At 39.5% G+C, this 21383-nt stretch overlaps 1 protein-coding gene across 5 annotated transcripts in view; it reads left to right on the top strand.

Annotated features, from left to right (window-relative positions):
- Nucleotides 1-21383, top strand: part of LOC127807565 (glutamate receptor 3.3) — a 45047-nt gene that overhangs the window by 15674 nt on the left and 7990 nt on the right. For 2 of the 5 annotated variants that reach the window (XM_052345522.1, XM_052345523.1), the window contains exons 4-5: nt 15471-15502; nt 15589-15995. The exons of 2 other annotated variants lie outside the window; for them this stretch is intronic. In XM_052345522.1, the coding sequence (XP_052201482.1) occupies nt 15471-15502; nt 15589-15995 (439 nt within the window). Of the gene's footprint in view, nt 1-15470; nt 15503-15588; nt 15996-21383 lie in introns of those variants that run through there. One more of the 5 variants, XM_052345524.1, reaches the window with a different exon arrangement.

Raw genomic sequence — 21383 nt, forward strand, 5'->3', positions numbered from 1 at the left:
GGTCCCCACACATCACTATGGATCAAAAGGAAACGTTTAGAAGCTCTTTGATTATGCAAAGGAAAGGAAACACGATGATGTTTAGCAAGTTCACAGATATTGTAATGAAAATTCTCAATTTCAATATGTTGGAAAAGTAAGGACACATGTTCTTGAGTAAGCTGAACAGAGGATGTCCTAGCCTAAAATGTTGAAGTCAAATTTCAGATGAGTTTGAAGATGGGAGGAGTTGAAGGAAGCACTGAGAGCTTTAGAGAGCACCAACCGAGCGTCACCCCAAGTTCATCCTAAAATGTTGAAGCCAAATTTCAGATGAGTTTGAAGATGGGAGGAGTTGAAGGAAGCGCTGGGAGTTTAGAGAGCACCAACCGAGCATCACCCCAACTGAACTTGCTAGAATCCTCAAGGTAGTAGAGTCCATTCCATTTCTTAGCAAATCCAATCATCCCCCCCGTTCTCAGGTCCTGGAAAACACATTGGTTAGTAGAAAAACTCACTTTGCAAGGTAAGTTTTTGGTGAGTTAGCAGACAGAGAGAAGGTTGGTAGAGAGCTTAGGGACACGGAGAACAACTTTTAGGGTGAGTTGAGGACTTGGACTTATACGTCCTTAGGCGGCAACAGTAATAGAAGATCCATCAGCAATAGCATTCTTCTATTACTAGGGAAAGGTTTGTAGGCGTCAAAAACAGGTTGGGTCATATGTCATATGATCAGTTGCTCCTGAATCAAGAACCCACGAGCCATGATAAGCAGAAACTTAGAGTTTTCAGAGATTAGGCACTCACCTGATTGAGCTAATGAGCACACATCAGAAGCTTTAGAGACAGAGTCAAGAAAGGCCCTGATTTTTTCAAGTTCTTCCCTTTGCAAAGGTTCAAACTTTGGCTGCTCTTGAGAGGGAGTTCCTTTCCTATTTGTTAGATTGGCTTGAGGTTGCTGTTGACCCTTAGTCCAATTGAGAACTTGGGCCCTTCCATGGAGTTTGTAGCAGTTCTCTCTTGTATGTTGTGGCTTTTTGTAGTAAGTACATCATACCTCATCTCAATTTGATGTTTTTGCTAAATCTGACCTTTGGTGTTATCCAAGGCTACTGCTGTCCTTGTTCCCCTTTGATATTATGACTGACCCTTCTGTTTGTAGGGTCTCAAGCATAACTGTTCACTGATTCTCTTCAGTTCTTACAATAGCAAAGACTTCAGTTAATGATGGTAGCCACTCTTTTCCTGGTATTTGAACCTGGACCTGATCAAAGTCTATGGTCAAACCTGCTAGAAACTCAAATATCTGATCCCTTTCCATATAGCTTTGAAGAATAGTAGTATCTGTTGAGCATGTGATCTGTATGTTCTGATAGTGGTCTATTTCTAGCGAAAGTCCCTTCATGACATTGTAGTATTCAGTGACTGAAAGATTACCATGTTTTGTCATTGAAATCTTTGTCTTGAGTTCAAATATAACTGCTTGAACTTTGGAGTATGGCTGACGAACAGTTTCTCAAATTTCTCTATGGCAGTAGGAAGGAACATATAGTTTTTTCTGATTTCAGGCTGCATTGAGCTCCATAACCATGACATTATTATGGAATCTTCTTCATCCCAGGCTTGAAACTTGGGATCCTTTTCGCTAGGTCGAGTTACCTCCAAGTGGCTAAGCTTTCCTCTCCCTTTGAGCTGCGTCTTCACAATTTGTGACCACTGAATATAATGCTTTCCATCAAGTCAATATTCTCTCATATTCAGAAGTTCTCCATTCAATGAATGCTGCGAAACAGGCCTGGTTGATATGGAGGTAATACTTCCTGAGTCACTCATCGTCGGATAATGGAGCAAGGCCGATTATTGGCAAGTTGCAGAAGGCACAGAGAAGGGAAAAATAACTGGCAGTAAGGCTGATTATCAGTAGGAAGGGCTGATTGCGAGAGAGTCCAAGGATGGTGGCTCTGATATCATGTGGAATGGAATACTGTTCTATATTCTCTTGTGTATTTCTGGACATTGTACACTAGAGATTAAAATATAAGAGTGGATCTCGATTTTGGTAACTAAGCCCAAATACTAAGGGATTAGTCAATTTAATTAGGGAAGGACAAATAAGGGAAATGATACAAATAGGAAAGCAGAATCTTATCCTAATAAAAGGAAACTCTGAAAATAAGGAAACTCTAGCAATAAGGAAACTCTAACAATAAGGAAAGGTTTCCAGATTTCTAACAATATGCGTACTCAACTAACTTTGTTAGAGACAAAATTGTACTTGACAGCTGTAAAAAAATGATTGGACAAGCCCTAACTGACTGACAAACTTAACCAATTCGATAGTAACTACAATCAACTGTTCTGCAACTAGTATTTCTTTTATACAAAACAAATAACACTACACTTAACACTCTCAGACCATCTCCGGTAGCATTCCACCTCAGTTGTCATGTCGGATCCTTCCATAAATATATTGATGGCCTTTCTTGCGTCATTGATGTTTGTTAGTCTTATACCGTTACACCACCATCATCATTGTTACAAGTCTTAATCCCTACTAAATGGGGTTGGCTACATGGATCCTTGCTCTCCAATCATCCTATCCATTGCTATGTGTTCTATGAAGTGATTGTATTCCATGTCATGTCTTACACCACGCATGCAAAATGTATTTAATTTGATAGAAGGTCATCATCACATGTTTACAATCTAAAGGATGTGAATGGATATCCACATTCATCAACCCCCAGATTTAAACTTTTAACTAAATTGAGTTTCAAGCAAATCATCACAATTGGATATTGTATGAATGTGTCCAGTACTATTTTGATTTCTATGATATTTACATGGACCTGATAGTATCATGTATGGGTACAGCACTATTTTCAAGGGATTCATGCTACATTATTGTGGTGGAGAGGTGCCAATAGTGTTATTGGAGAAGGTGATGATGGTGCTTCATTTGGTCATTGTTCCAGGGAGCTGTTTCACAGTGCAGGATGGTGATAGTAGTGTCAATAGAGTAACATTTCAAGGATTTTGGTCAGTAGGAGATTAAGGTTAATGGTTGTGGTGTTGTGTTGGGGCCATTAAGTAGTTAAAAAGGTGCTATGGTGTTGGTTGTGAAGGATAGATGGGAGTATCATAAAGATAAGGAGATAATAGTAGAGGAGAGGCTGGCAAAAGAGAGGGAATAAGCATGGTGGATATATATTATGAATTTATGATAGTGGGATGGTGTGTGGTGGTGTAATGAAGTGGTAATGTGAGACAGCTGGCAAATGGAGAGAATTGTTTTTGGCTGGGTTTCATTCATTTGATTATGGATGTTCCTCGAGTCAAAACATTTAAATGTGAACCAAATTGAGAAAGATTGAAGAAGAAGAAGAAGCCTGTGTGAGAAAGAGAAAATTCAAGAGAGGAAATTAATAATTCTTTATTCATATAATCAAAGGCATCGATTTTCTAATTACAGCATGCGCTTATTGAACAAAGTTAGGTCCCTTAGGTAGGGAACCTGAGAATCAAAATGAGTTTGTGAAAAATCAAACTCTCACTTGATTCGTGAACCTCACTCTTATACAGGTTGCTATGCTACCTATACCTAACAATTAGGAGATAAAATACAACATAAATTTAAGTTTGATACAAGATTAGATTAGATTAGATACACAACCTACTCCTACAAATTCTCTTGAATTTTAGGGACTTATCTGGACTCTTGTTTTCATTATCCCTTGAGTCTCCAAATCCTCCTTATCTCTACTTATCAGCACCTGATTATTTTTAGGCCCACATCTCTCGGTTAGACTCCTTAGCAATCTAGGACTCTCCAACACCCCTCCTCAAACTAAGGAATATATATCTCTCATTCCTAGCTTGTTGATAAGTGTTTTAAAGCCTGGTCTTGACATGGCTTTTGTAAGCACATCTGCCTCCTGCTCTGCTGTAGAAACATAGATTAGCTTGATTCCTCCTCCTTCAATTTCCCTTTGGATGAAATTCCTATCAATCCTGACATGTTTCATTCTATCATGTTGCATCGGATTGTTAACAATGCTTATGGCTGACTTACTGTCACTGTACAACTTTATTGGTTAGGTTAGAGGTATTTGTAGGCCTTCCATTAGTCTTACCAACCAAATTAGCTCACAAATGCCTTGGGTAATTGCCCTAAATTCTGCTTTTGCGTTGCTTCTTGCTACCAACGATTGTTTTTTACTTCTCCATGTAACTAGGTTTCCCCACAATTTTGTACAAAAACCTGATGTTGACCGACTATCCATAACTGATCCTGCCCAATCCACATCATCAAACCCTTTAGCTCCTCTTTCACCACTCTTTTGAAACAAAAGGCCCTTACCTGGTGTTTCTTTTAGGTACTTCAAAATGTGATAGACAACTGCTAAGTGTTGCTGAGTAGGAGCATGCATGAATCGACTCACCATGCTTACTGTGTAGGCAATGTCGGGGTGAGTTAGAGATAGATAAATCATCCTTCCAACTAGCCGTTGATACCTCCCTTTATCAACCGGTGGGTCACTATCATTTTTCACATATTTCCAATTTCTCTCTAGAGGAGTAGACCTTGGTTTACTTGCCAACATTCCTGTATCCTTTAGGAGATCAAGAGTATATTTTCATTGAGAAATGAACATACCTTGTTTGCTCCTAGCCACCTCCATTCCCAGAAAATACTTCATTTTTCCCAAGTTTTTGACTTCAAACTCCTCTTTTAACCTCTGTTTTAAAGCTGCAATTTCATGAGTATCATCTTTTGTAACAATTATATCATCTACATACACAATTAAGATGCATTTTTTTCCATTAGCAGCATGTTTAATAAAGAGTGTATGATCTGCCTTACTTTGTTTGTAACCAAATTTGTGAGGGTAGAGCTAAATTTCTTAAACCATGCTCTCGGAGATTGTTTTAACCCATAGAAAAACCTGTGGAGTTTACATACCTTGCCAATTCTTTCTTCTTTCTCAAATCCGTCTGGAATCTTCATGTATACCTTTTTTTCCAATTCTCCATTTAGGAATGCATTTTTGTTGTCAAGTTGAAATAATTCCCAATCTAAATTCACAGTAATGGATAATAGCACCCTTATGGAATTTAATTTTGCTACTGGGGCAAAAGTCTCCTCATAGTCTATCTCATAGGTTTGAGAGAATCCTTGGGCAACTAACTTGGCTTTATACCTGTCTATATTTCCATCTGATTTATACTTTACTGTAAACACCCATTTGCAGCCTATAATCTTCTTGTTCTTGGGGAAATCTACCAGATCCCATGTGTGATTGCTATTTAGTGCCTTCCTTTCCTCCATCATAGCCTCCTTCCACTTAGGATCACTCAAGGCTTCCTGAATACTTTGATGAATAGCTACTCCATCCATAGTTGTGGTGAATACCTTGAATTGAGGGGATAACCTGGGATATGTCAAGTAGTTTGATATTGGATACTTAACACAAGACCTTACACATTTTCTAATAGCAATAGGGATGTTCAAGTCATTGTTGGCTGCAGTGTTCTCCTCATTTGTTGGACCTTCCTTTGGTTCTAACAATTAGCCGAGTTGAGGAGCCAGATATTTAGCACGTCTTGAGTAAACTTTTATTGGTTTTTCTGGACATAGATCTTCCCCTGAATCAGTTACCTCTGGTTCTGCTGGTAGATAGGTTGGTTGAGGATCTTGAGGAGATGATGAGTTAGGTTCAAAGGTTGCTGGTTGTGAATGAACTGCTGCATCTGTTTGAATAAATTCATTATTGGGAAGAGAAGAAGGAATAGGTAAAGAGATAGGCATTGGCATGGTAGGATCCCAGTGATTTTCTCCCACTTGCAATGGAGTACTTGAGTGATAAAATTCATCTTCAACAGATGTTACATCACAAGAAACAAAGAATTTTTGTGATGTAGGATAATAACATTTATATTCTTTTTGGGTGGGAGAGTAACCAATGAATATGCATTTGAATGCCCTTGGTTCTAATTTGTGGTTCTAATTTGTGATGATTAGGACTGGTTTGATAGACATATATCACACACACAAACACTTTGGGAGAAAGAGTATTGAGAATTCGAACATGGGGAAAGATAAGACTCGAGGTTGTGCAAAGGAGTCTGATAATTTAGGACCTTGGATGGCAGCCTATTGATCAAATAAGAGGCTGTTAGGACAACTTCTCCCCAATACCGATTAGGAGTGGAACTAGTGAACATTAGGGATTTAGCCACTTTAAGTAAATGGCGATTTTTTTTCTCAGCTAGCCCATTTTGCTGAGGAGTATAGGGGCAAGTGCTTTGATGAAAAATCCCATTGGTAGTAAAGTATTGAGTGAATGGGTAAGAAAAATTTTCTTGTCCATTGTCAGTCCTAAGGATACAAATAGAGGATTGAAACACGTTTATAATAAGTTTATGAAAGTTCTAAAAAATTGCACATACCTCAGAGTTTTTTTTTTTTTCATTAGGTATACCCAACACACTCTTGTGTGATTGTCAATGAAGGTTACAAACCATCTAGCACCATTCAAGTTTGGAACACTAGCTGGTCCCCAGATGTCACAATGGATCAAGTGAAAAGGTTTAGAAGGAGTGTATGGGTTTGGTTGATGAGTACTATGAGTTTGTTTGGCAAGAATACAATGATCACACTTAAGTATCAACTTCTCTTTATTGATAAATAAATTTGGGTACAAGTGTTTCAAATATGAAAAACTAGGATGACCAATACGTTTGTGCCATAACAAAATCTCAGACTTCGAACTAACAGTAAGAGAAAACCTATGAGTTAATTGATTAGGGATAACCTTATTGTCAGATAGCCAATATGGTCCATCCTTCTCCTCAGCACTGCCAATCATTTTCCTCGAAGATTGGCCCTGAAAGATACAATATGAGGGAAAAAATGTTACAATGCAATCCATATCCCTTGTTAGCTTGCTCACATATAGTAAACTACACTTTAAGTGTGGCACATATAAAACAGATTCAAGTTGTAAACCAACCACACAAACACTCCATTTTCCCATGATTGAAGACACGGTGCCATTTGCCATCAATACGGTTAATTCCTTATCTCCAATATCAAATTTCTCAAACATGGTTGTAGATTTGGTCATGTGGTCAGAGGCCTCGGTATCTACCACCCAATAACTTTTATTCATCTTCCTAGCAATTAAGGACAGAAACTGATTACCTTTTTGGGCCATAGGTGTTGAGGTATTAGTGGCTAAATCATTTGATTCCTTTGCAATGTGAGAGCCATTCAACAATTCCTGTAGAAATTCCACCTGGTCAGTAGTCAAATTCACACCCATACCTTTTTCACCCGTGGGAATACTTGCTGCTGCATAAGGTGGCCTCTCATTTTCTCTTTTAGGTTTGGGTTTCCAGTTTGGTGGTTTCTCGTGTAGCCTCTAGCATGTATTTTTTGTATGGTAGGGCCGGTTACAGTGTTCACACAACTGTTTGTCCCTATGGTTGTCCTCTTTTTTGGTGGCAACAAAAGCAGACCTGTATTTGGTTCTGTTGCTGGGAGCATGACCACCTTTCTGCTTTCCTCACGTTTGACCTTTGCAAACACTTCTCGAAGAGATGGTAATGGCCTTGGTACCTAGGAGCTTCATCCAAATATGAATTGAGTGCTTGGAGGAAGTCAAAGATCCTCTCCTTCTCCAACATCTTGCTATATTTCTGGCTGTCGATAGAACACTCCCACTTTGGATCATAAAATAGATCCATCTCTTGCCATAGCTCCATCAAATTGTTGTAATATTCTGTAACTCCAAAACTACCCTATTTAGTAGTCTTGATTGTTGTTCTAATCTCAAAACACTGAGCTGTGTTTTCAAGATCAGAGCAAATTTCTTGGACTGCATCCCATACCTCTAGAATAGACAGGGTTGGCCTATCTTAGGCTCCATCGAGTTAGTAAGCCAAGCCATTAGAATAGAATTCTTTACCTCCCATTGTTGGTATTCTCTGGATTCCTCTGGTGGAGTTGGAATAGCCTCGGTGAGATAGCCAAATTTTCCCTTGCCTTTAATCACCAACAAGACGAATTGAAACCATTCCCTGAAGTTTCTTCCGTTCAATCTATGTTGTGTGATTTGCAAGGTGTGGCTGTCCATTGATAGGGTGTTGGTAGGAAGTACAACAGTTGGAATTGCAATGTGTTGATGAGTAGAATTGAGGATGACTCTGCAGCAGTAGGGGCTGCATTCTCGAGGCTTGGAGTATCCATATAATCTGGATACTTAGGCTAGAAAGAGCCAAGCTCTGATACCATGAACAAAGTTAGGTCCCTTGGTCAAGGAACCTGAGAATCAAAATGATTGTGAAAAATCAAACTCTTAATTGAGTAATCGTGAATCTCACCCGTATACAAGTTGCTATGCTATCTATACCTAACAACTAGGAGATAAAATACAACATAAATTTAAGTTTGATACAAGATTAGATTAGATACACAGCCTACTCCTACAAATTCTCCTGAATTTTGGGGACTTATCTGGACTTCTGTTTTCATTATCCCTTGAGTCTCCAAATCCTCCTTATCTCTACTTATCAGCACCTAATTATTTTTAGGCCCACATCTCTTCTCTCAGTTAGACTCCTTAGCAGTCTAGGACTCTCCAACACTTATTTATTGGCAAAACTCAATCCTAACTTTAACAACATTACGGAATTTTATCCTAATTATAATTATCTCGTAAAAGCTAAAACCTAACTAGAACATAACAATCCAAAATATAACAAAATTTGATAATTCAGAAAATGAAATATCCTATCAAACATAAAAATTTAAATTCCTCATCACAACTTTATAACTTTAGGCTGAATGACTATGTTACATTTAATAAGGATTTTTTTTGTACATTTGAGTTCGTAAACATATTACTCTTAACTGGAAAATGAATGGCAGGTGAGGTTGCTGCCTATTTCCAAAATCTTAAGTCTAGGTGAAGGTACCATCGCAATCTAGGTGATTTTTACCTATTTTATGAGTTTGGTATTTTTTTTTTTTTGATGAAAGGAGAAACTAACATCTGTTTGTAAACATAATGGCCACACAAACATGGGGTAGCTGTTCAGGTTATATTTTACAGCAAAGCCTCTTTTAGCTTTACTAATACTTTCTGGTGCAATAATGCTGCCATTAGCTCCATTTTTTTTTTTCGCTCTGCATGCTGCCATTAGCTTTTCTGTACCAATGTTATACTCAGCACATGTGCGTGGTTAGGGATGACTGTAATCTGGAAACAAAATGAAACTTTATGTCCTTTTACTAGCTGAATTGAATTTCCTAGGACCTTGTTTGGTTAATGTTTATACTCAAAACAGAAACTACAAGGCATTCTTTTTACCTTTATCTATACATGTAAGCAAAGCACCACTAGCCAAGATGACAATTGAAGCCATTCTACATAATGTGGGGAAATAAATAATGGATGCTTATGTTATTAAGAAAAGAAAAAGACATACATATGTACAATATGGATGGTTGTGGCAGGTATTTTTATTCACTTACATCGGGATATGGATGCTGGCAGAGTGGAACTATTGCCAAACAACCCTAAAAAATTGTTCCTTGTGACAAACCATAGTTCTAACTACTGTTGATGATTTTAACTAGTGAAGGCTGGTACTTTTTGTTGGCTTTAGCTTCTGAGAAAGCTGAGCATCACAAAACTTTTCCCATCCTTTGCTACAATAACTGGGTAACCTCTGATTATAATGCTGCAATTTCTTTCCTATATGATAGTTTGTTGTCTGGTAATGTGTCTCTAAGCTACTCTGCTCACTTGCTTTTTTAGTGCATGATTTATGGAGTTACTGGAAATAGGTTTTGAAGTTGGGAAAACCTGAATGATCATGCAATTTATGGCTAGTTAGAGCGATCATGGGTTATTTGTTACAAATTGTATGTTTGTGAAGGGATTTATGGTTAGATTTGTTCATTTGCATCAAACATGAATCATCTGGTAACACTATTGTGTTATATAAGTTTCCATAAGTTTCCCTAAGTGGACTGTTGGCGATAGCAGATTTCTGAGAGTCCTATCAAAAGGAGACTTTTATCTCTATCTTCTCTTAGTATTTATCCATATATATTATCAGTTTCTTATTTTCTATTTTATTGTTTTTTGTAATCTGATTTCTTCCTACAAATTAGGAGAGATATTAGGGAGTAGTATTGAAGTAGGAGTCTTTAGAGTCTAAGAGTGTATGTCTATAAGAAAGCCCTTGTATCAGTTTTTTATATGAAGAATTAGATTGATTTCTTCTACATGGTATCAGAGCCTCGTTAATAGGCTGATACAGTAAACCCTAGTGCCTTCATTGCATAGCCACTTTGTTCTTCCAAAGTGCCTTCATTGCACTGTTCAAGTCAGAACTCCTTTGTCCGGCCATCATCTTGCAGCACCACCACCACCATTAGGTTCGCTATCTCCAGATCGGCCAACCCCAGAAAAATCATCAGCAACTGGAACCCCACGAGCTGCCGTTCAAGCTCGCTCCGACCCCACTCGCCGGCACGTGAAGGCGCGTCCGCCAGTCATTCGCTTCCAGCTCTTCCAGATTTATCCTCCAACGCCTTTTAAGCCCATCCCTGGTGTCGAAATCCTTCGTGTTCGTGCCTTCCAGTCGTGTTCGTGTTCCTTTGTGTTCGTATCTTTGTGTTCAACTGTCTGTTTCCCTCGTTCATCATGTCAGACACTTCAACAACAAATCCAACTCCAACAGTCACCACCGGAGACATCTTTCCATTGGATCAGCCCCTTATTGCTGGAGAGTTACCAGGCATTCATCCATCCTATCGGTTAGATGGTAGGAACTTCCTCCAATGGTCTCAGCTGATCAAAGCACTTCTTAAAGGATGAGGAAAAGGCAGCCACCTGTCAGCAAACCCTTCAGTAGTTAAGGATCCTAGCTTCAATACATGGGATGTAGAAGATTCCCTCATCATGTCATGGTTGTGGAGTTTGATGCAGCCGGAGATCAGCAAGAACTTCATGTTCCTTAATACTGCTCGTGAAGTTTGGGAAACCGTCCAACAAACCTTCTCCAAGGTTAGAGATGCATCAGTGAACTTTGAGGTAAAAACAAAGATCAACTCCACTAAACAAGGGCGGCTAACAGTGATCGAATACTATAACCAAATGAAGGACTTATGGTTGGAACTCGATCAGTATCAAGCAATTAAAATGGTGTGCAAAACAGATGCTGCTGCTCTTCATCAGATTGTGGAGAGAGATCGAATTGTAGAGTTCCTAACTTGCTTGAATCAAGAGTTTGATCAAGTTTGGGTACAAGTCCTAGGTAAGGACAAACTTCCTACCCTAAATGAGGTTTTTGCCATTGTTTGAAGTGAGGAGAATAGAAGAAGTGCAATGCTTACTGATTATAGTCCTGAAGGATCAGCCCTCTTTATCAAAAACAAAGAGGGAGATGGGATGAGGTTTGGGAGATCAATCACCCAAACAAGGAATACAAGTCGAGAAGGACAATGGTGTACTCATTGCAAGAAGCCCCGGCATACCAGGGAAACTTGTTTTAAATTACATGGAAAGGAGGCTGTGTTGAAGAAGATTGGAGGATTCAAGAATATGAGATCTCAAAGTTATCTCTCAAGCAAGGATCCAGAAGAAAAGGGTGAAAAAGAAGAGCCAACAGAGGCTGATCTAAAGTTGTTAAATGCTGAAGAACTCAACAAACTAAAAGCTTTCCTAAGAACCTTCCAAGATGGAGCTTCATGCTCCACTGATCAGCAAGGTATATCTCTAACCAATTGTTCTTTTTCAGCTTTGAAAATTGATAGGGATAACATGTGGATCCTTGATTCGGGAGCCACAGATCACATGACACCTAATCCCAATTTTTTTGAAGCCTATGAGCCCCTTATCACTGCCAAACAAATCACCATTGCAAATGGTGTATCAGTCCCTATTACCGGAACATGTACCATTCACATTAGCCCTTCTTTAACCCTCAGTCATGCTCTTTATGTCCCAAATTTGACTACCAATCTGATTTCTATTCATCAATTAACCAAAGATCTAAATTTGAATGCTGTTTTTTCTTCTCATTTCTGTAAGTTTCAGTCCAAGGACACGGGGAAGATGATTGGTGTGGCTAAAGAGTATAATGGGTTGTACATTTTGCAAGGGGAGAATCCTAACACAAAAGGAGGAAGGCTTGGGATGGCATATTCCACTGAAACCTCTACTGATTTCTCCTCAATTTGGCTCCGCCATCTTAGATTAGGCCATCCTCCTTTCATTTTATTAAAGAACATGTTCCCTAGTTTGTTTAGAAACCTAGAGCCTAGTGATTTTCAATGTGATGTATGTGTCATGGCGAAGCACCATCGAGTGACTTACCCTATCAGCAATAAATTATCTTCTAAACCATTATTCTTAGTCCATTCGGATGTTTGGAGACCATCTAAAATTTCAAACTGTTTGGGAGCTAGGTGGTTCATCACCTTTATTGATGATTGCACTAGAATGTGTTGGGTGTACCTTTTAAAAGACAAATCTTCCATTGGGTCCACTTTACAACACTTTTGCAAAATGATTCTTACTCAATTTGGCACATCTATTCAACAATTCTGGACTGATAATGCAAAGGATTATTTTAACAATTCCTTGCATCTATTTTTCGAAAAAGAAGGCATTATTCATGAATCATCTTGTGTGGACACCCCCCAACAAAATGGAGTGGCTGAGAGAAGTATGAGACACCTTCTCAATGTCACCTGCACTCTTCTTCACCATCATCAAGTTCCAAAACAGTTTTGGGGGGAGGTTGTGCTAACAACAACTTATGTGATAAATAGAGTGCCATCTAGGGTCCTAAACTATCAAAGTCCTCTCCAGAAATTAGCCTCTTTCTATCCTGATTTTTCCTTGCATTCTCAACTGCCACTTAGAGTCTTCGGGTGTGTGTGTTTTGTTCACATTCCTAAAAACCACCAGGACAAGTTTGATCCAATGGCTCAGGTGTGTCTTCCTAGGCTATTTTCCTACTCAAAAGGGCTACAAATGCTACTGTCCTACCCTAAGAAAGTTCTATGTGTCTAAGGATGTTATATTCCATGAAAATGAGTCATACTTTGCCCCTCTTCAAGCCAGCAGTCAGGGGGAGCCTAATTTCAGCAAAAATCCAGCCTCCGAAACTTCTGTTCCCTTGGTAGAAACCAGCCCTTTGGACCTTCACTGCCCTTCCATCATGAACTAGCTTCTATTCCCAGTGTCTAGCAATGCCCATCAACCAGCCCATGTCATTTCCCATCCATCTCCAATTCGGTACAAGGGTTCTCCATTTGTTTACAAAAGACGACAGCACATCTCTACTCAGTAGCCTATCCAATCATCAGTCTGTTGTCTAGCCCTGGAACCTACATCAAGTGAAGATGATGCTCCAACAGAGTGTAGTCCATGCCCTGAACCTACTGACCTTGATCTCCCTATTGCTCTTCGGAAGGGAATTAGATCCTGTACTCAACATCCCATGTCCAATTATTTATCCTATCATCACCTATCATCTAGCCACCGAGGATTTCTCTCTTCATTGGATGCTATTGTTATCCCAACATCAGTAGAAGAAGCTCTAAAGAACCCTAAGTGGAAAGAAGCTATGCTAGAGGAGATGTGGGCACTTAACAAAAATCATACTTGGGATCTTGTGGCCAAACCCAAAGGTGTTAAGCTGATTGGCTGCCGGTGGATATTTAATGTGAAATTCAAAGCTGATGGTACTCTTGACCTGTATAAGGCAAGGTTGGTTGCCAAGGGCTACACCCAATCCTATGGCATTGATTACCTTGAAACCTTTGCCCCGGTCACAAAGATGACTTCTGTTCGGGTTCTTATTTCATTGGCAGCAATACATGGGTGGCAACTCCAGCAATTTGATGTGAAAAATGCATTCTTGCATGGGGATTTAGAGGAGGAGATATTTATGGAACTACCTCCTGGTTTTTACTAGGAAGGGAGAGGAAGAGTATATAGACTTAAAAAAAAAGGCCCTCTATGGGCTCAAGCAATCTCCACGTGCTTGGTTCAACCGGTTTTCTAAAGTTATGCTATCTATGGGATATCATCAAAGCAGGGGGGATCATACTCTCTTTATCAAGCATCATGGTGATCTGATGATAGCTTTACTTGTATATGTGGATGATATTGTGGTTACTGATAATGATACTGCTGAACAGGTAATCTTAAAGCAAAACTTGGCTAAAGAATTTGAAATTAAAAAACTTGGGGTGTTGAAATATTTCTTGGGCATTGAGGTTGCATACTCAAAAGATGGCATATTCTTGTCACAAAGAAAGTATATTATGGACTTACTTATAGAAATAGGGCTTCTAAGAGGAAAAGGATCTAGCATACTAGTGGATCCAAACCTAAAGTTGCAAGCAAATACCAAAGATGAGGTGATAGATAAAGGAAGGTTTCAACATCTGGTGGGTAGGCTGATTTATCTCTCACATACTAGACCTGATATAGCATTTGCAGTGAGCCTTGTAAGTCAATTTATGCATAATCCCTCCTCGGAACATATGCAAGCAATAAGGAGGATTTTGAATTATCTTAAAGCTACACCAGGTAAGGGAATCTTATTTACCCCAGGGGATGTTTTAAAGATTCAAGGATATGTGGATGCTGACTATGGGGGCTCTCTAGTTGATAAGAGATCCACAACTGGGTATTGTGTGTTCTTAGGGGGTAATCTGGTATCTTGGAGAAGCAAGAAGCAAGGAGTTGTAGCAAGATCAAGTGCAGAAGCTGAGTTTCGAGCTATGGCTCTAGGAGTATGCGAACTTCTATGATTGCAAATAGTACTAGAAGATCTAAAAATTCCAATACAGAGACCCATTGAGTTGCTATGTGATAACCAGTCAACAATTAGTATACCTCATAATCCGGTCCAACATGACCGGATAAAACATATTGAGATTGATTGTTATTTCCTCAAAGAAAAGCTTGATTCAGGTTTCCTCAATATCTCATATGTGCCATCAAGGTGTCAAATGGCTAATATTCTAACAAAAGGATTGCCTACCGCATAGTTTAAAGACCTAGTATCCAAGCTAGGGATGAGTGATATACATTCCCCAGCTTGAGGGGGAGTGTTGGCGATAGCAGATTCCTGAGAGTCTTATCAAATGGAGACTTTTATCTCTATCTTCTCTTAGTATTTATCCATACGTATTATCAGTTTCTTATTTTCTATTTTATTATTTTTTGTAATCTGATCTCTTCCTACAAATTAGGAGAGATATTAGGGAGTAGTATTGAAGTAGGAGTCTTTAGAGTCTAAGAGTATATGTCTATAAGAAAGTTCTTGTATCAGTTTTTTATACGAAGAATTAGATTGATTTCTTCTACATGGACCATGATACTCTTTGTAGGAAAAGCATCTCTTTTTTCAAAACAAGCAGTACCTGATGTTTCTCTTGCCTTTTTGTCTTGCAGGTTTAGCCTCTCAACCCTGTTTTTTGCCCACAGTAAGTGAAATTTAGGCTAGTTGATGATATGCTTGTAATGGCGGTTTGAAGCTGGATTATTAACTTAAGCTAATTCTTTTCTGCAGGAGAGAATACAGTGAGCACCCTGGGCCGTATAGTGTTAATTATATGGCTGTTTGTGGTTCTGATAATCAACTCAAGTTATACTGCAAGTTTGACTTCAATTCTCACAGTTCAGCAGCTATATTCTCCTATTAAAGGTCTTGATACCCTGAAATCAAGCAATGACCGTATTGGATACCAAGTGGGCTCCTTTGCTGAGCATTATTTGACTGAGGAAATTGGTATACCAAAATCTAGACTTGTTGCCCTTGGGTCACCAGAAGCATATGCTGAAGCACTCCAAAATGGCCCTAAAAAGGGGGGTGTTGCTGCTGTGGTTGATGAACGAGCTTATGTAGAGCTTTTCTTGTCAAACCAGTGCAAATTCAGGATTGTTGGTCAAGAGTTCACCAAAAGTGGCTGGGGTTTTGTAAGTATCTCACCCCCCCCCCCCCTTCTTCTGTTTATACTGTTACGATTTTAGCAAGGAAAATCTGATTATATTTCTGATTCACTGCCTCAATATATATACAGTTAGGAGGAGTACTACTCCACTACCCCACTTCCTTAAAATAAGGAAGCACTTAGCTAACCATCTAGATCACTAAGTCCATAACTTAAGCCCACTACTAAGTAAATAAAACTGAAAAAACACATCATCAGCAATTACATAAAACAAATAACAATAATTTACACATGAGATAAATTTATAAAATTTATCTATTATTCTCAACACTCCCTCTCAAGCTGGTGAATGGATGTCTTCCATTCCCAGCTTGCTTGTTAGCCTTTGAAATGCTACTCCCGGAAGGCCTTTAGTGAGAAGGTCTGCAAGTTGACTTCCTATAGGCACAAATGGAGTATAGATTAGACCACTCTCTAGTTTTCTTTTATAAAATGCCTGTCAACTTCCACATGTTTTGTATGATCATGTTGCACCGGATTGTGTGCAATATTGATTGCTGACTTGTTATCATAATATAACTATCATAATATAGCTTCATAGGATCTTTTCATTTGACTTTCAGATCTTCTAAGATTATTTTAATCCATAGTAGCTCACAAATCCCAAGGGCCATTGACCTAAACTCTACCTCTGCACTTGATCTTGACACAACATTCTGCTTCTTACTCCTCCAAGTAACAATATTTCCTCCTAGGAAGGTGCAATATCCAAATGTTGATCTCCTGTTATCTATTGATCTTTGCATAATCAGCAGCTGTGTAGGTTTCAAGAGTTAGTTCTTGTCCTCTTTTGAATAGAATTCCCTTACCTGGTGTGCCTTCCAAATAATGCAAGATTTTATGCACTGCTTTCAGGTGTATCTCCTTAGGATTGTGTATAAATTGACTAACCACTCCCACTGTATATGCTATGTTTGGTCAGGTATGTGATAGATAAATGAGTCTCCCAACTAATTTTTGGTAGAGACCTTTATCTGTTGCAACATCTTTTGAACTGCTACTTGGTCTATGATTAGACTCAGTAGGGGTTTCAGCTAGCCTGCACCCTAGCATACCTATCTCGGCTAGCAAATCAACAATATATTTTTGTTGGGATATGAAAATACCTTACTGTGAGTGAGTTACTTCAATACCCAATAAGTACTTCATCTTACCTAACTCTTTGATTTCAAATTCCTTAGTTAAGCACTACTTTAAACTTTCCATTCCTTCCAAGTCATCTCCTGTCATTATGATATTATCTACATAAACCAACAAAACAAAAGTCTATCTAGCCATAGATTGTCTTATAAATAGGGTATGATCTCCTTGGTTTTGTTTGTATCCCAATTTCAGCATGGCTTTGGTAAATCTCTCAAACCAAGCTCTAGGTGATTGTTTCAACCCATATATCCATTTTTGTTGCTTAACTCATTCTCGGCGGAACCTCCATATAAATTTCCTCCTCTAGATCTCCATGTAGAAATGCATTTTTCACATCAAATTGTTGTAGTTTCCAACCCAAGTGAGCTGCTAGGGATAGTAAATCCTTATGATATACATTTTTGCAACTGAGGTAAAGGTTTCAAGATAATTCACAACATAAGTTTGGGTATAACTCTTAGCAACTAGTCTCGTTTTGTATCTTTCTAAAGACACATCTGAATTGTACTTAACTGTAAAAATCCACCTACATCCCATTGTATTCTTCCCTTTAGGCAACTTTACTAGATCCCATGTCTTATTCTTTTCAAGTGCCTGCATCTCTACCCTCATAGCATCTCTCCAATTCTCATTACTGAATGCCTACTGTTTTTGGTATGGGAATTGAGTTAATGGTAGTGAGAAATGCTTTGTGACTAGGAGACAAATTTTCATAGGACATGAACAGATGCATGGGATGTTTTGTACAGGTTCTAGTTCCTTTACAGGTAGCAATAGGTGGGTCACAGGAGTTAGATAGGTTAGCAATATGTTCAGATTCATTAGGAGGAATGTAGGTAGAAGTAGTTACCTCATTAGTTACTGATTCATGTCCAGGATCAGGTGCTGATTTAGATGCTTGAACATGTGCTGAATGAGCAATTGGTCTCTTCCTCCTTGAGTATACTTGAAGTGGACGAGGTTTAGGTTTTTGAATAGGCACTTCTTCTATCTTCTCTTGATGTTTAGATTGAGTCTCAAATGCAGGTGTTATAGAGATACAACATTAGATTGAGAGTGTTGAATAGAGAAAGGTGATAAGTGCTGAGTTGTATATTGTTGTGAGTGTATATTTCTCTTAGGGCTTATGTCATGGCTTATGTCATAACCCATGCATTTGTACATATACAGGTGTATAACCTATTAGTTAACAGAAATATACAGAATATATTTTTCTCTCTCTAGCTTCACAAGCTTCACATGGTATCAGAGCTTCCATTCAAATCCAAATCCTAGATCTATCCACCTTCGGCAATGTCTCCTGAAGCATTGTTCGTTTCATCGGCCGCGCCATCTCTTGCTTTAGCGCCATAACAGCACACAGATCTGGCCGCAATTACAACCATCTCGTTCACCCAGATTCGGCTACATCCACTCAAATTTGCGTTGTCTCTAGCTGCCATCACCCAAATCCGACCACTGCTATCATCGCTGACGTCATTGCTGCTGCCTATCGACGTCGTCACTGTCGCCTGCCATCGTTGTGGCTTGGTCTTTTGCTGCAAAGTTGTCACTGCCACCAAATCTAATAGATTTGATCGCGTCTGCCTTGCCATCGATCCGACCGCATCAGCCACACCGCCCAGATTTGGCCGCTCCATGTTGTTGTTGTCGCTGCTGCTGCAGCTGCCACTGCCGCTTGCCATCATCGTTGCTTGGTCTTTTGCCACAAAAGTCGTCATCACCGCTAGATCTAACAGATTTGACCGTGACTGCCCAGATTCGGCTGCGTCTCGCTCGGATCCGGCATCCACCGTTCAGATCCGGTCGCGCCTTGCTTAGATCCAACCACCATTGACCAGATTCGGCCGTCAATCTCTAGATTCGGCCTCCACCGTTCAAATCCGGCTGCGCCTTGCTCAAATCCGGCCGCCACCGACCAGATCTGACCATCAGTTTTTAGATCCGACCGCCACCAACCAAATCTGGCCGTCAGTCTCCAGATTCGGTCGCGCCTTGCTTAGATCCAACAGCATCCGACTGTCAGTCTTCAAATCCGGCCATAAGTCTTTAGGTCCAGCCATCTTCTTCCTAGCCGACCCCAAATTCGCTCATGTTCTCTTTCCAACGCAACTCTTAGATCTCGCGTTGCTCCTACATCGTCGTTTGCTGTCGTCACCATCCACCTTCGTCGGTGCTCCAAGCGAGTCTTTGCTACTCCGTTTTTGGCTTATTTTAACCCTCTTTTGTCTCAAATTTTTGCTCTTGTAGGCCTTTGATCTAACATGGCAAATACTAGTAAATCCGCCTCCTTCTCCGGTGTCTTATCTCCCTCTCCGGCCATTGTTATTGAGAAGTTAATGGGTAGTTCTAATTATTTCTCTTTGTCTAAGGCCGTTGAATTGTGGTGTATGGGTCAAGGTTTAAATGATCATCTGACTATCAAGGCTAAGGATGTGACCACAGACAAAATTGAGTGGAAGAAAGCTAATGCTCTGTTGTGCAGTCTCCCGTGGCAATCAGTTGATCCCTCTCCTCACCCAATCTATACCAACTATACCACCTGTTGTGAGTTGTGGAGTCAGGCTAAGGCTCTTTACACAAATGACATCCAATGCCTGTATTTAGTAGTGTTTAATCTGATTAATTTAAGACAACAGGGTTTGACTCTTTCCGATTTCCTTGGTCGGATGGCTTCTATTAAGGTTGAATATAACTCCCTTTTACTTGCTGGTAAAACTGCTGCAGAGGATCTTGCTTAGAGAGATAAGTTCTTCATGGTCTGTACCCTTGCTGCTATTGGTCTTGAGCTTGTTCCTATTTGTAACCAGAACCTTGCCAGTCTTAACGTCCCTACGATGGATGAAGTATATTCTCGTCTTCTTCAGGTTTCCTCTGTTCCTACTATGACTGCCTCTTCCACAAGTGATAATTCAGTCATGGCTTCGCAGATTTAGAGTCGGGGAGCACTAGGAGGAGTTCGTGGTGGTAATCGGGGCAAACGCCCCAAGTGTAACTATTGTCAAAAGTGGGGGCATACTAAGGAACAGTGTTATAAGCTGCATGGTCGCCCTTCTCGTGCTAATGTTGCTTCTGTTTATGAATCTCGATCTAAATCCTTTGATAGACATCCATCAAACTCTTTACATCTCACTGGGACTAACCATGACGAGTATCTAAGGTATAAGACATCCTAGCAATCCTCAGCTGCCTTTATCGCCCACTCCAGTGACTCCACTACCTATCTTACTCGATCATCCTCTTTAGGACGGTGGGTCCTAGACTCAGGTGCTTCTAACCATATATTTGGTAATCCCCATCTTTTCTCTCATTTTACTTATTATGTTTCTTTACCTTCTGTAAATTTGGCCAATGGTTCCAAAGAAGTTGCTAAAGCTATTGGCACTACCAAACCCTTACCTTCTCTACCTTTAGATTTTGTCCTTTATCTTTCTTATTGTCCTTTTAATCTTGTATTTGTTAGTAAACTTACACGTGCCTTAAATTGTTTTATCACCTTCGATGACAATTCTGTTACTATTCGGGATCGTGATACATGACAGATGCTTGGCGTTAGATGTGAGTCGCAGGGTCTCTATCACCTCAACCTTCCTAAATCTCCTGTTGCTTGCTCAGTGAGTGAGTCTCCTACTCTTCTCCACAACCGTTTGGGGCATCCTAGTCTAGCTAAGTTTCAGAAGATGGTTCCTAGTCTGTCTACATTGTTGTCTCTCCATTGTGAGTCTTGTCAACTTGGGAAATAGTCTAAAACTTTTTTTCGAAAGCATGCCAATAATCGGGTTGTGTCCCCATTTGCTTTAGTTCATACTGAAGTCTTGGGTCTTAGTCATGTTGTGTTTGTTTTAGGTTTTCAATATTTTGTCACGTTCATAGACGTTTATTCTTCATGCATGTGGTTATACTTAATGAAAAACCGTTTTGAGTTATTTTCAATTTTTTAATTTTTTTTGTACTGAAGTTAAAACGCAATTTCATACATATGTTCAAGTATTTCGTAGTAACAATGCCCCTAAATATTTTTTTGCCCCCTTTACTACATTTATGTCATCTTAGGGGATCTTACATCATTCGTCTCGTGCTTATACACCACAACAGAATGGGGTTGTTGAACGTAGAAATAAACATTTGATTGAAATTGCTTGTACCTTTCTTTTACACCATCATGTTCCCCTTTATTTTTGGGCTAATGTTGTCCTCATTGCTTGCTATC

This window comes from Diospyros lotus, chromosome 8 (genome assembly GCF_014633365.1).
Source record: "Diospyros lotus cultivar Yz01 chromosome 8, ASM1463336v1, whole genome shotgun sequence".
Classification (NCBI taxonomy): Eukaryota; Viridiplantae; Streptophyta; class Magnoliopsida; order Ericales; family Ebenaceae; genus Diospyros; species Diospyros lotus.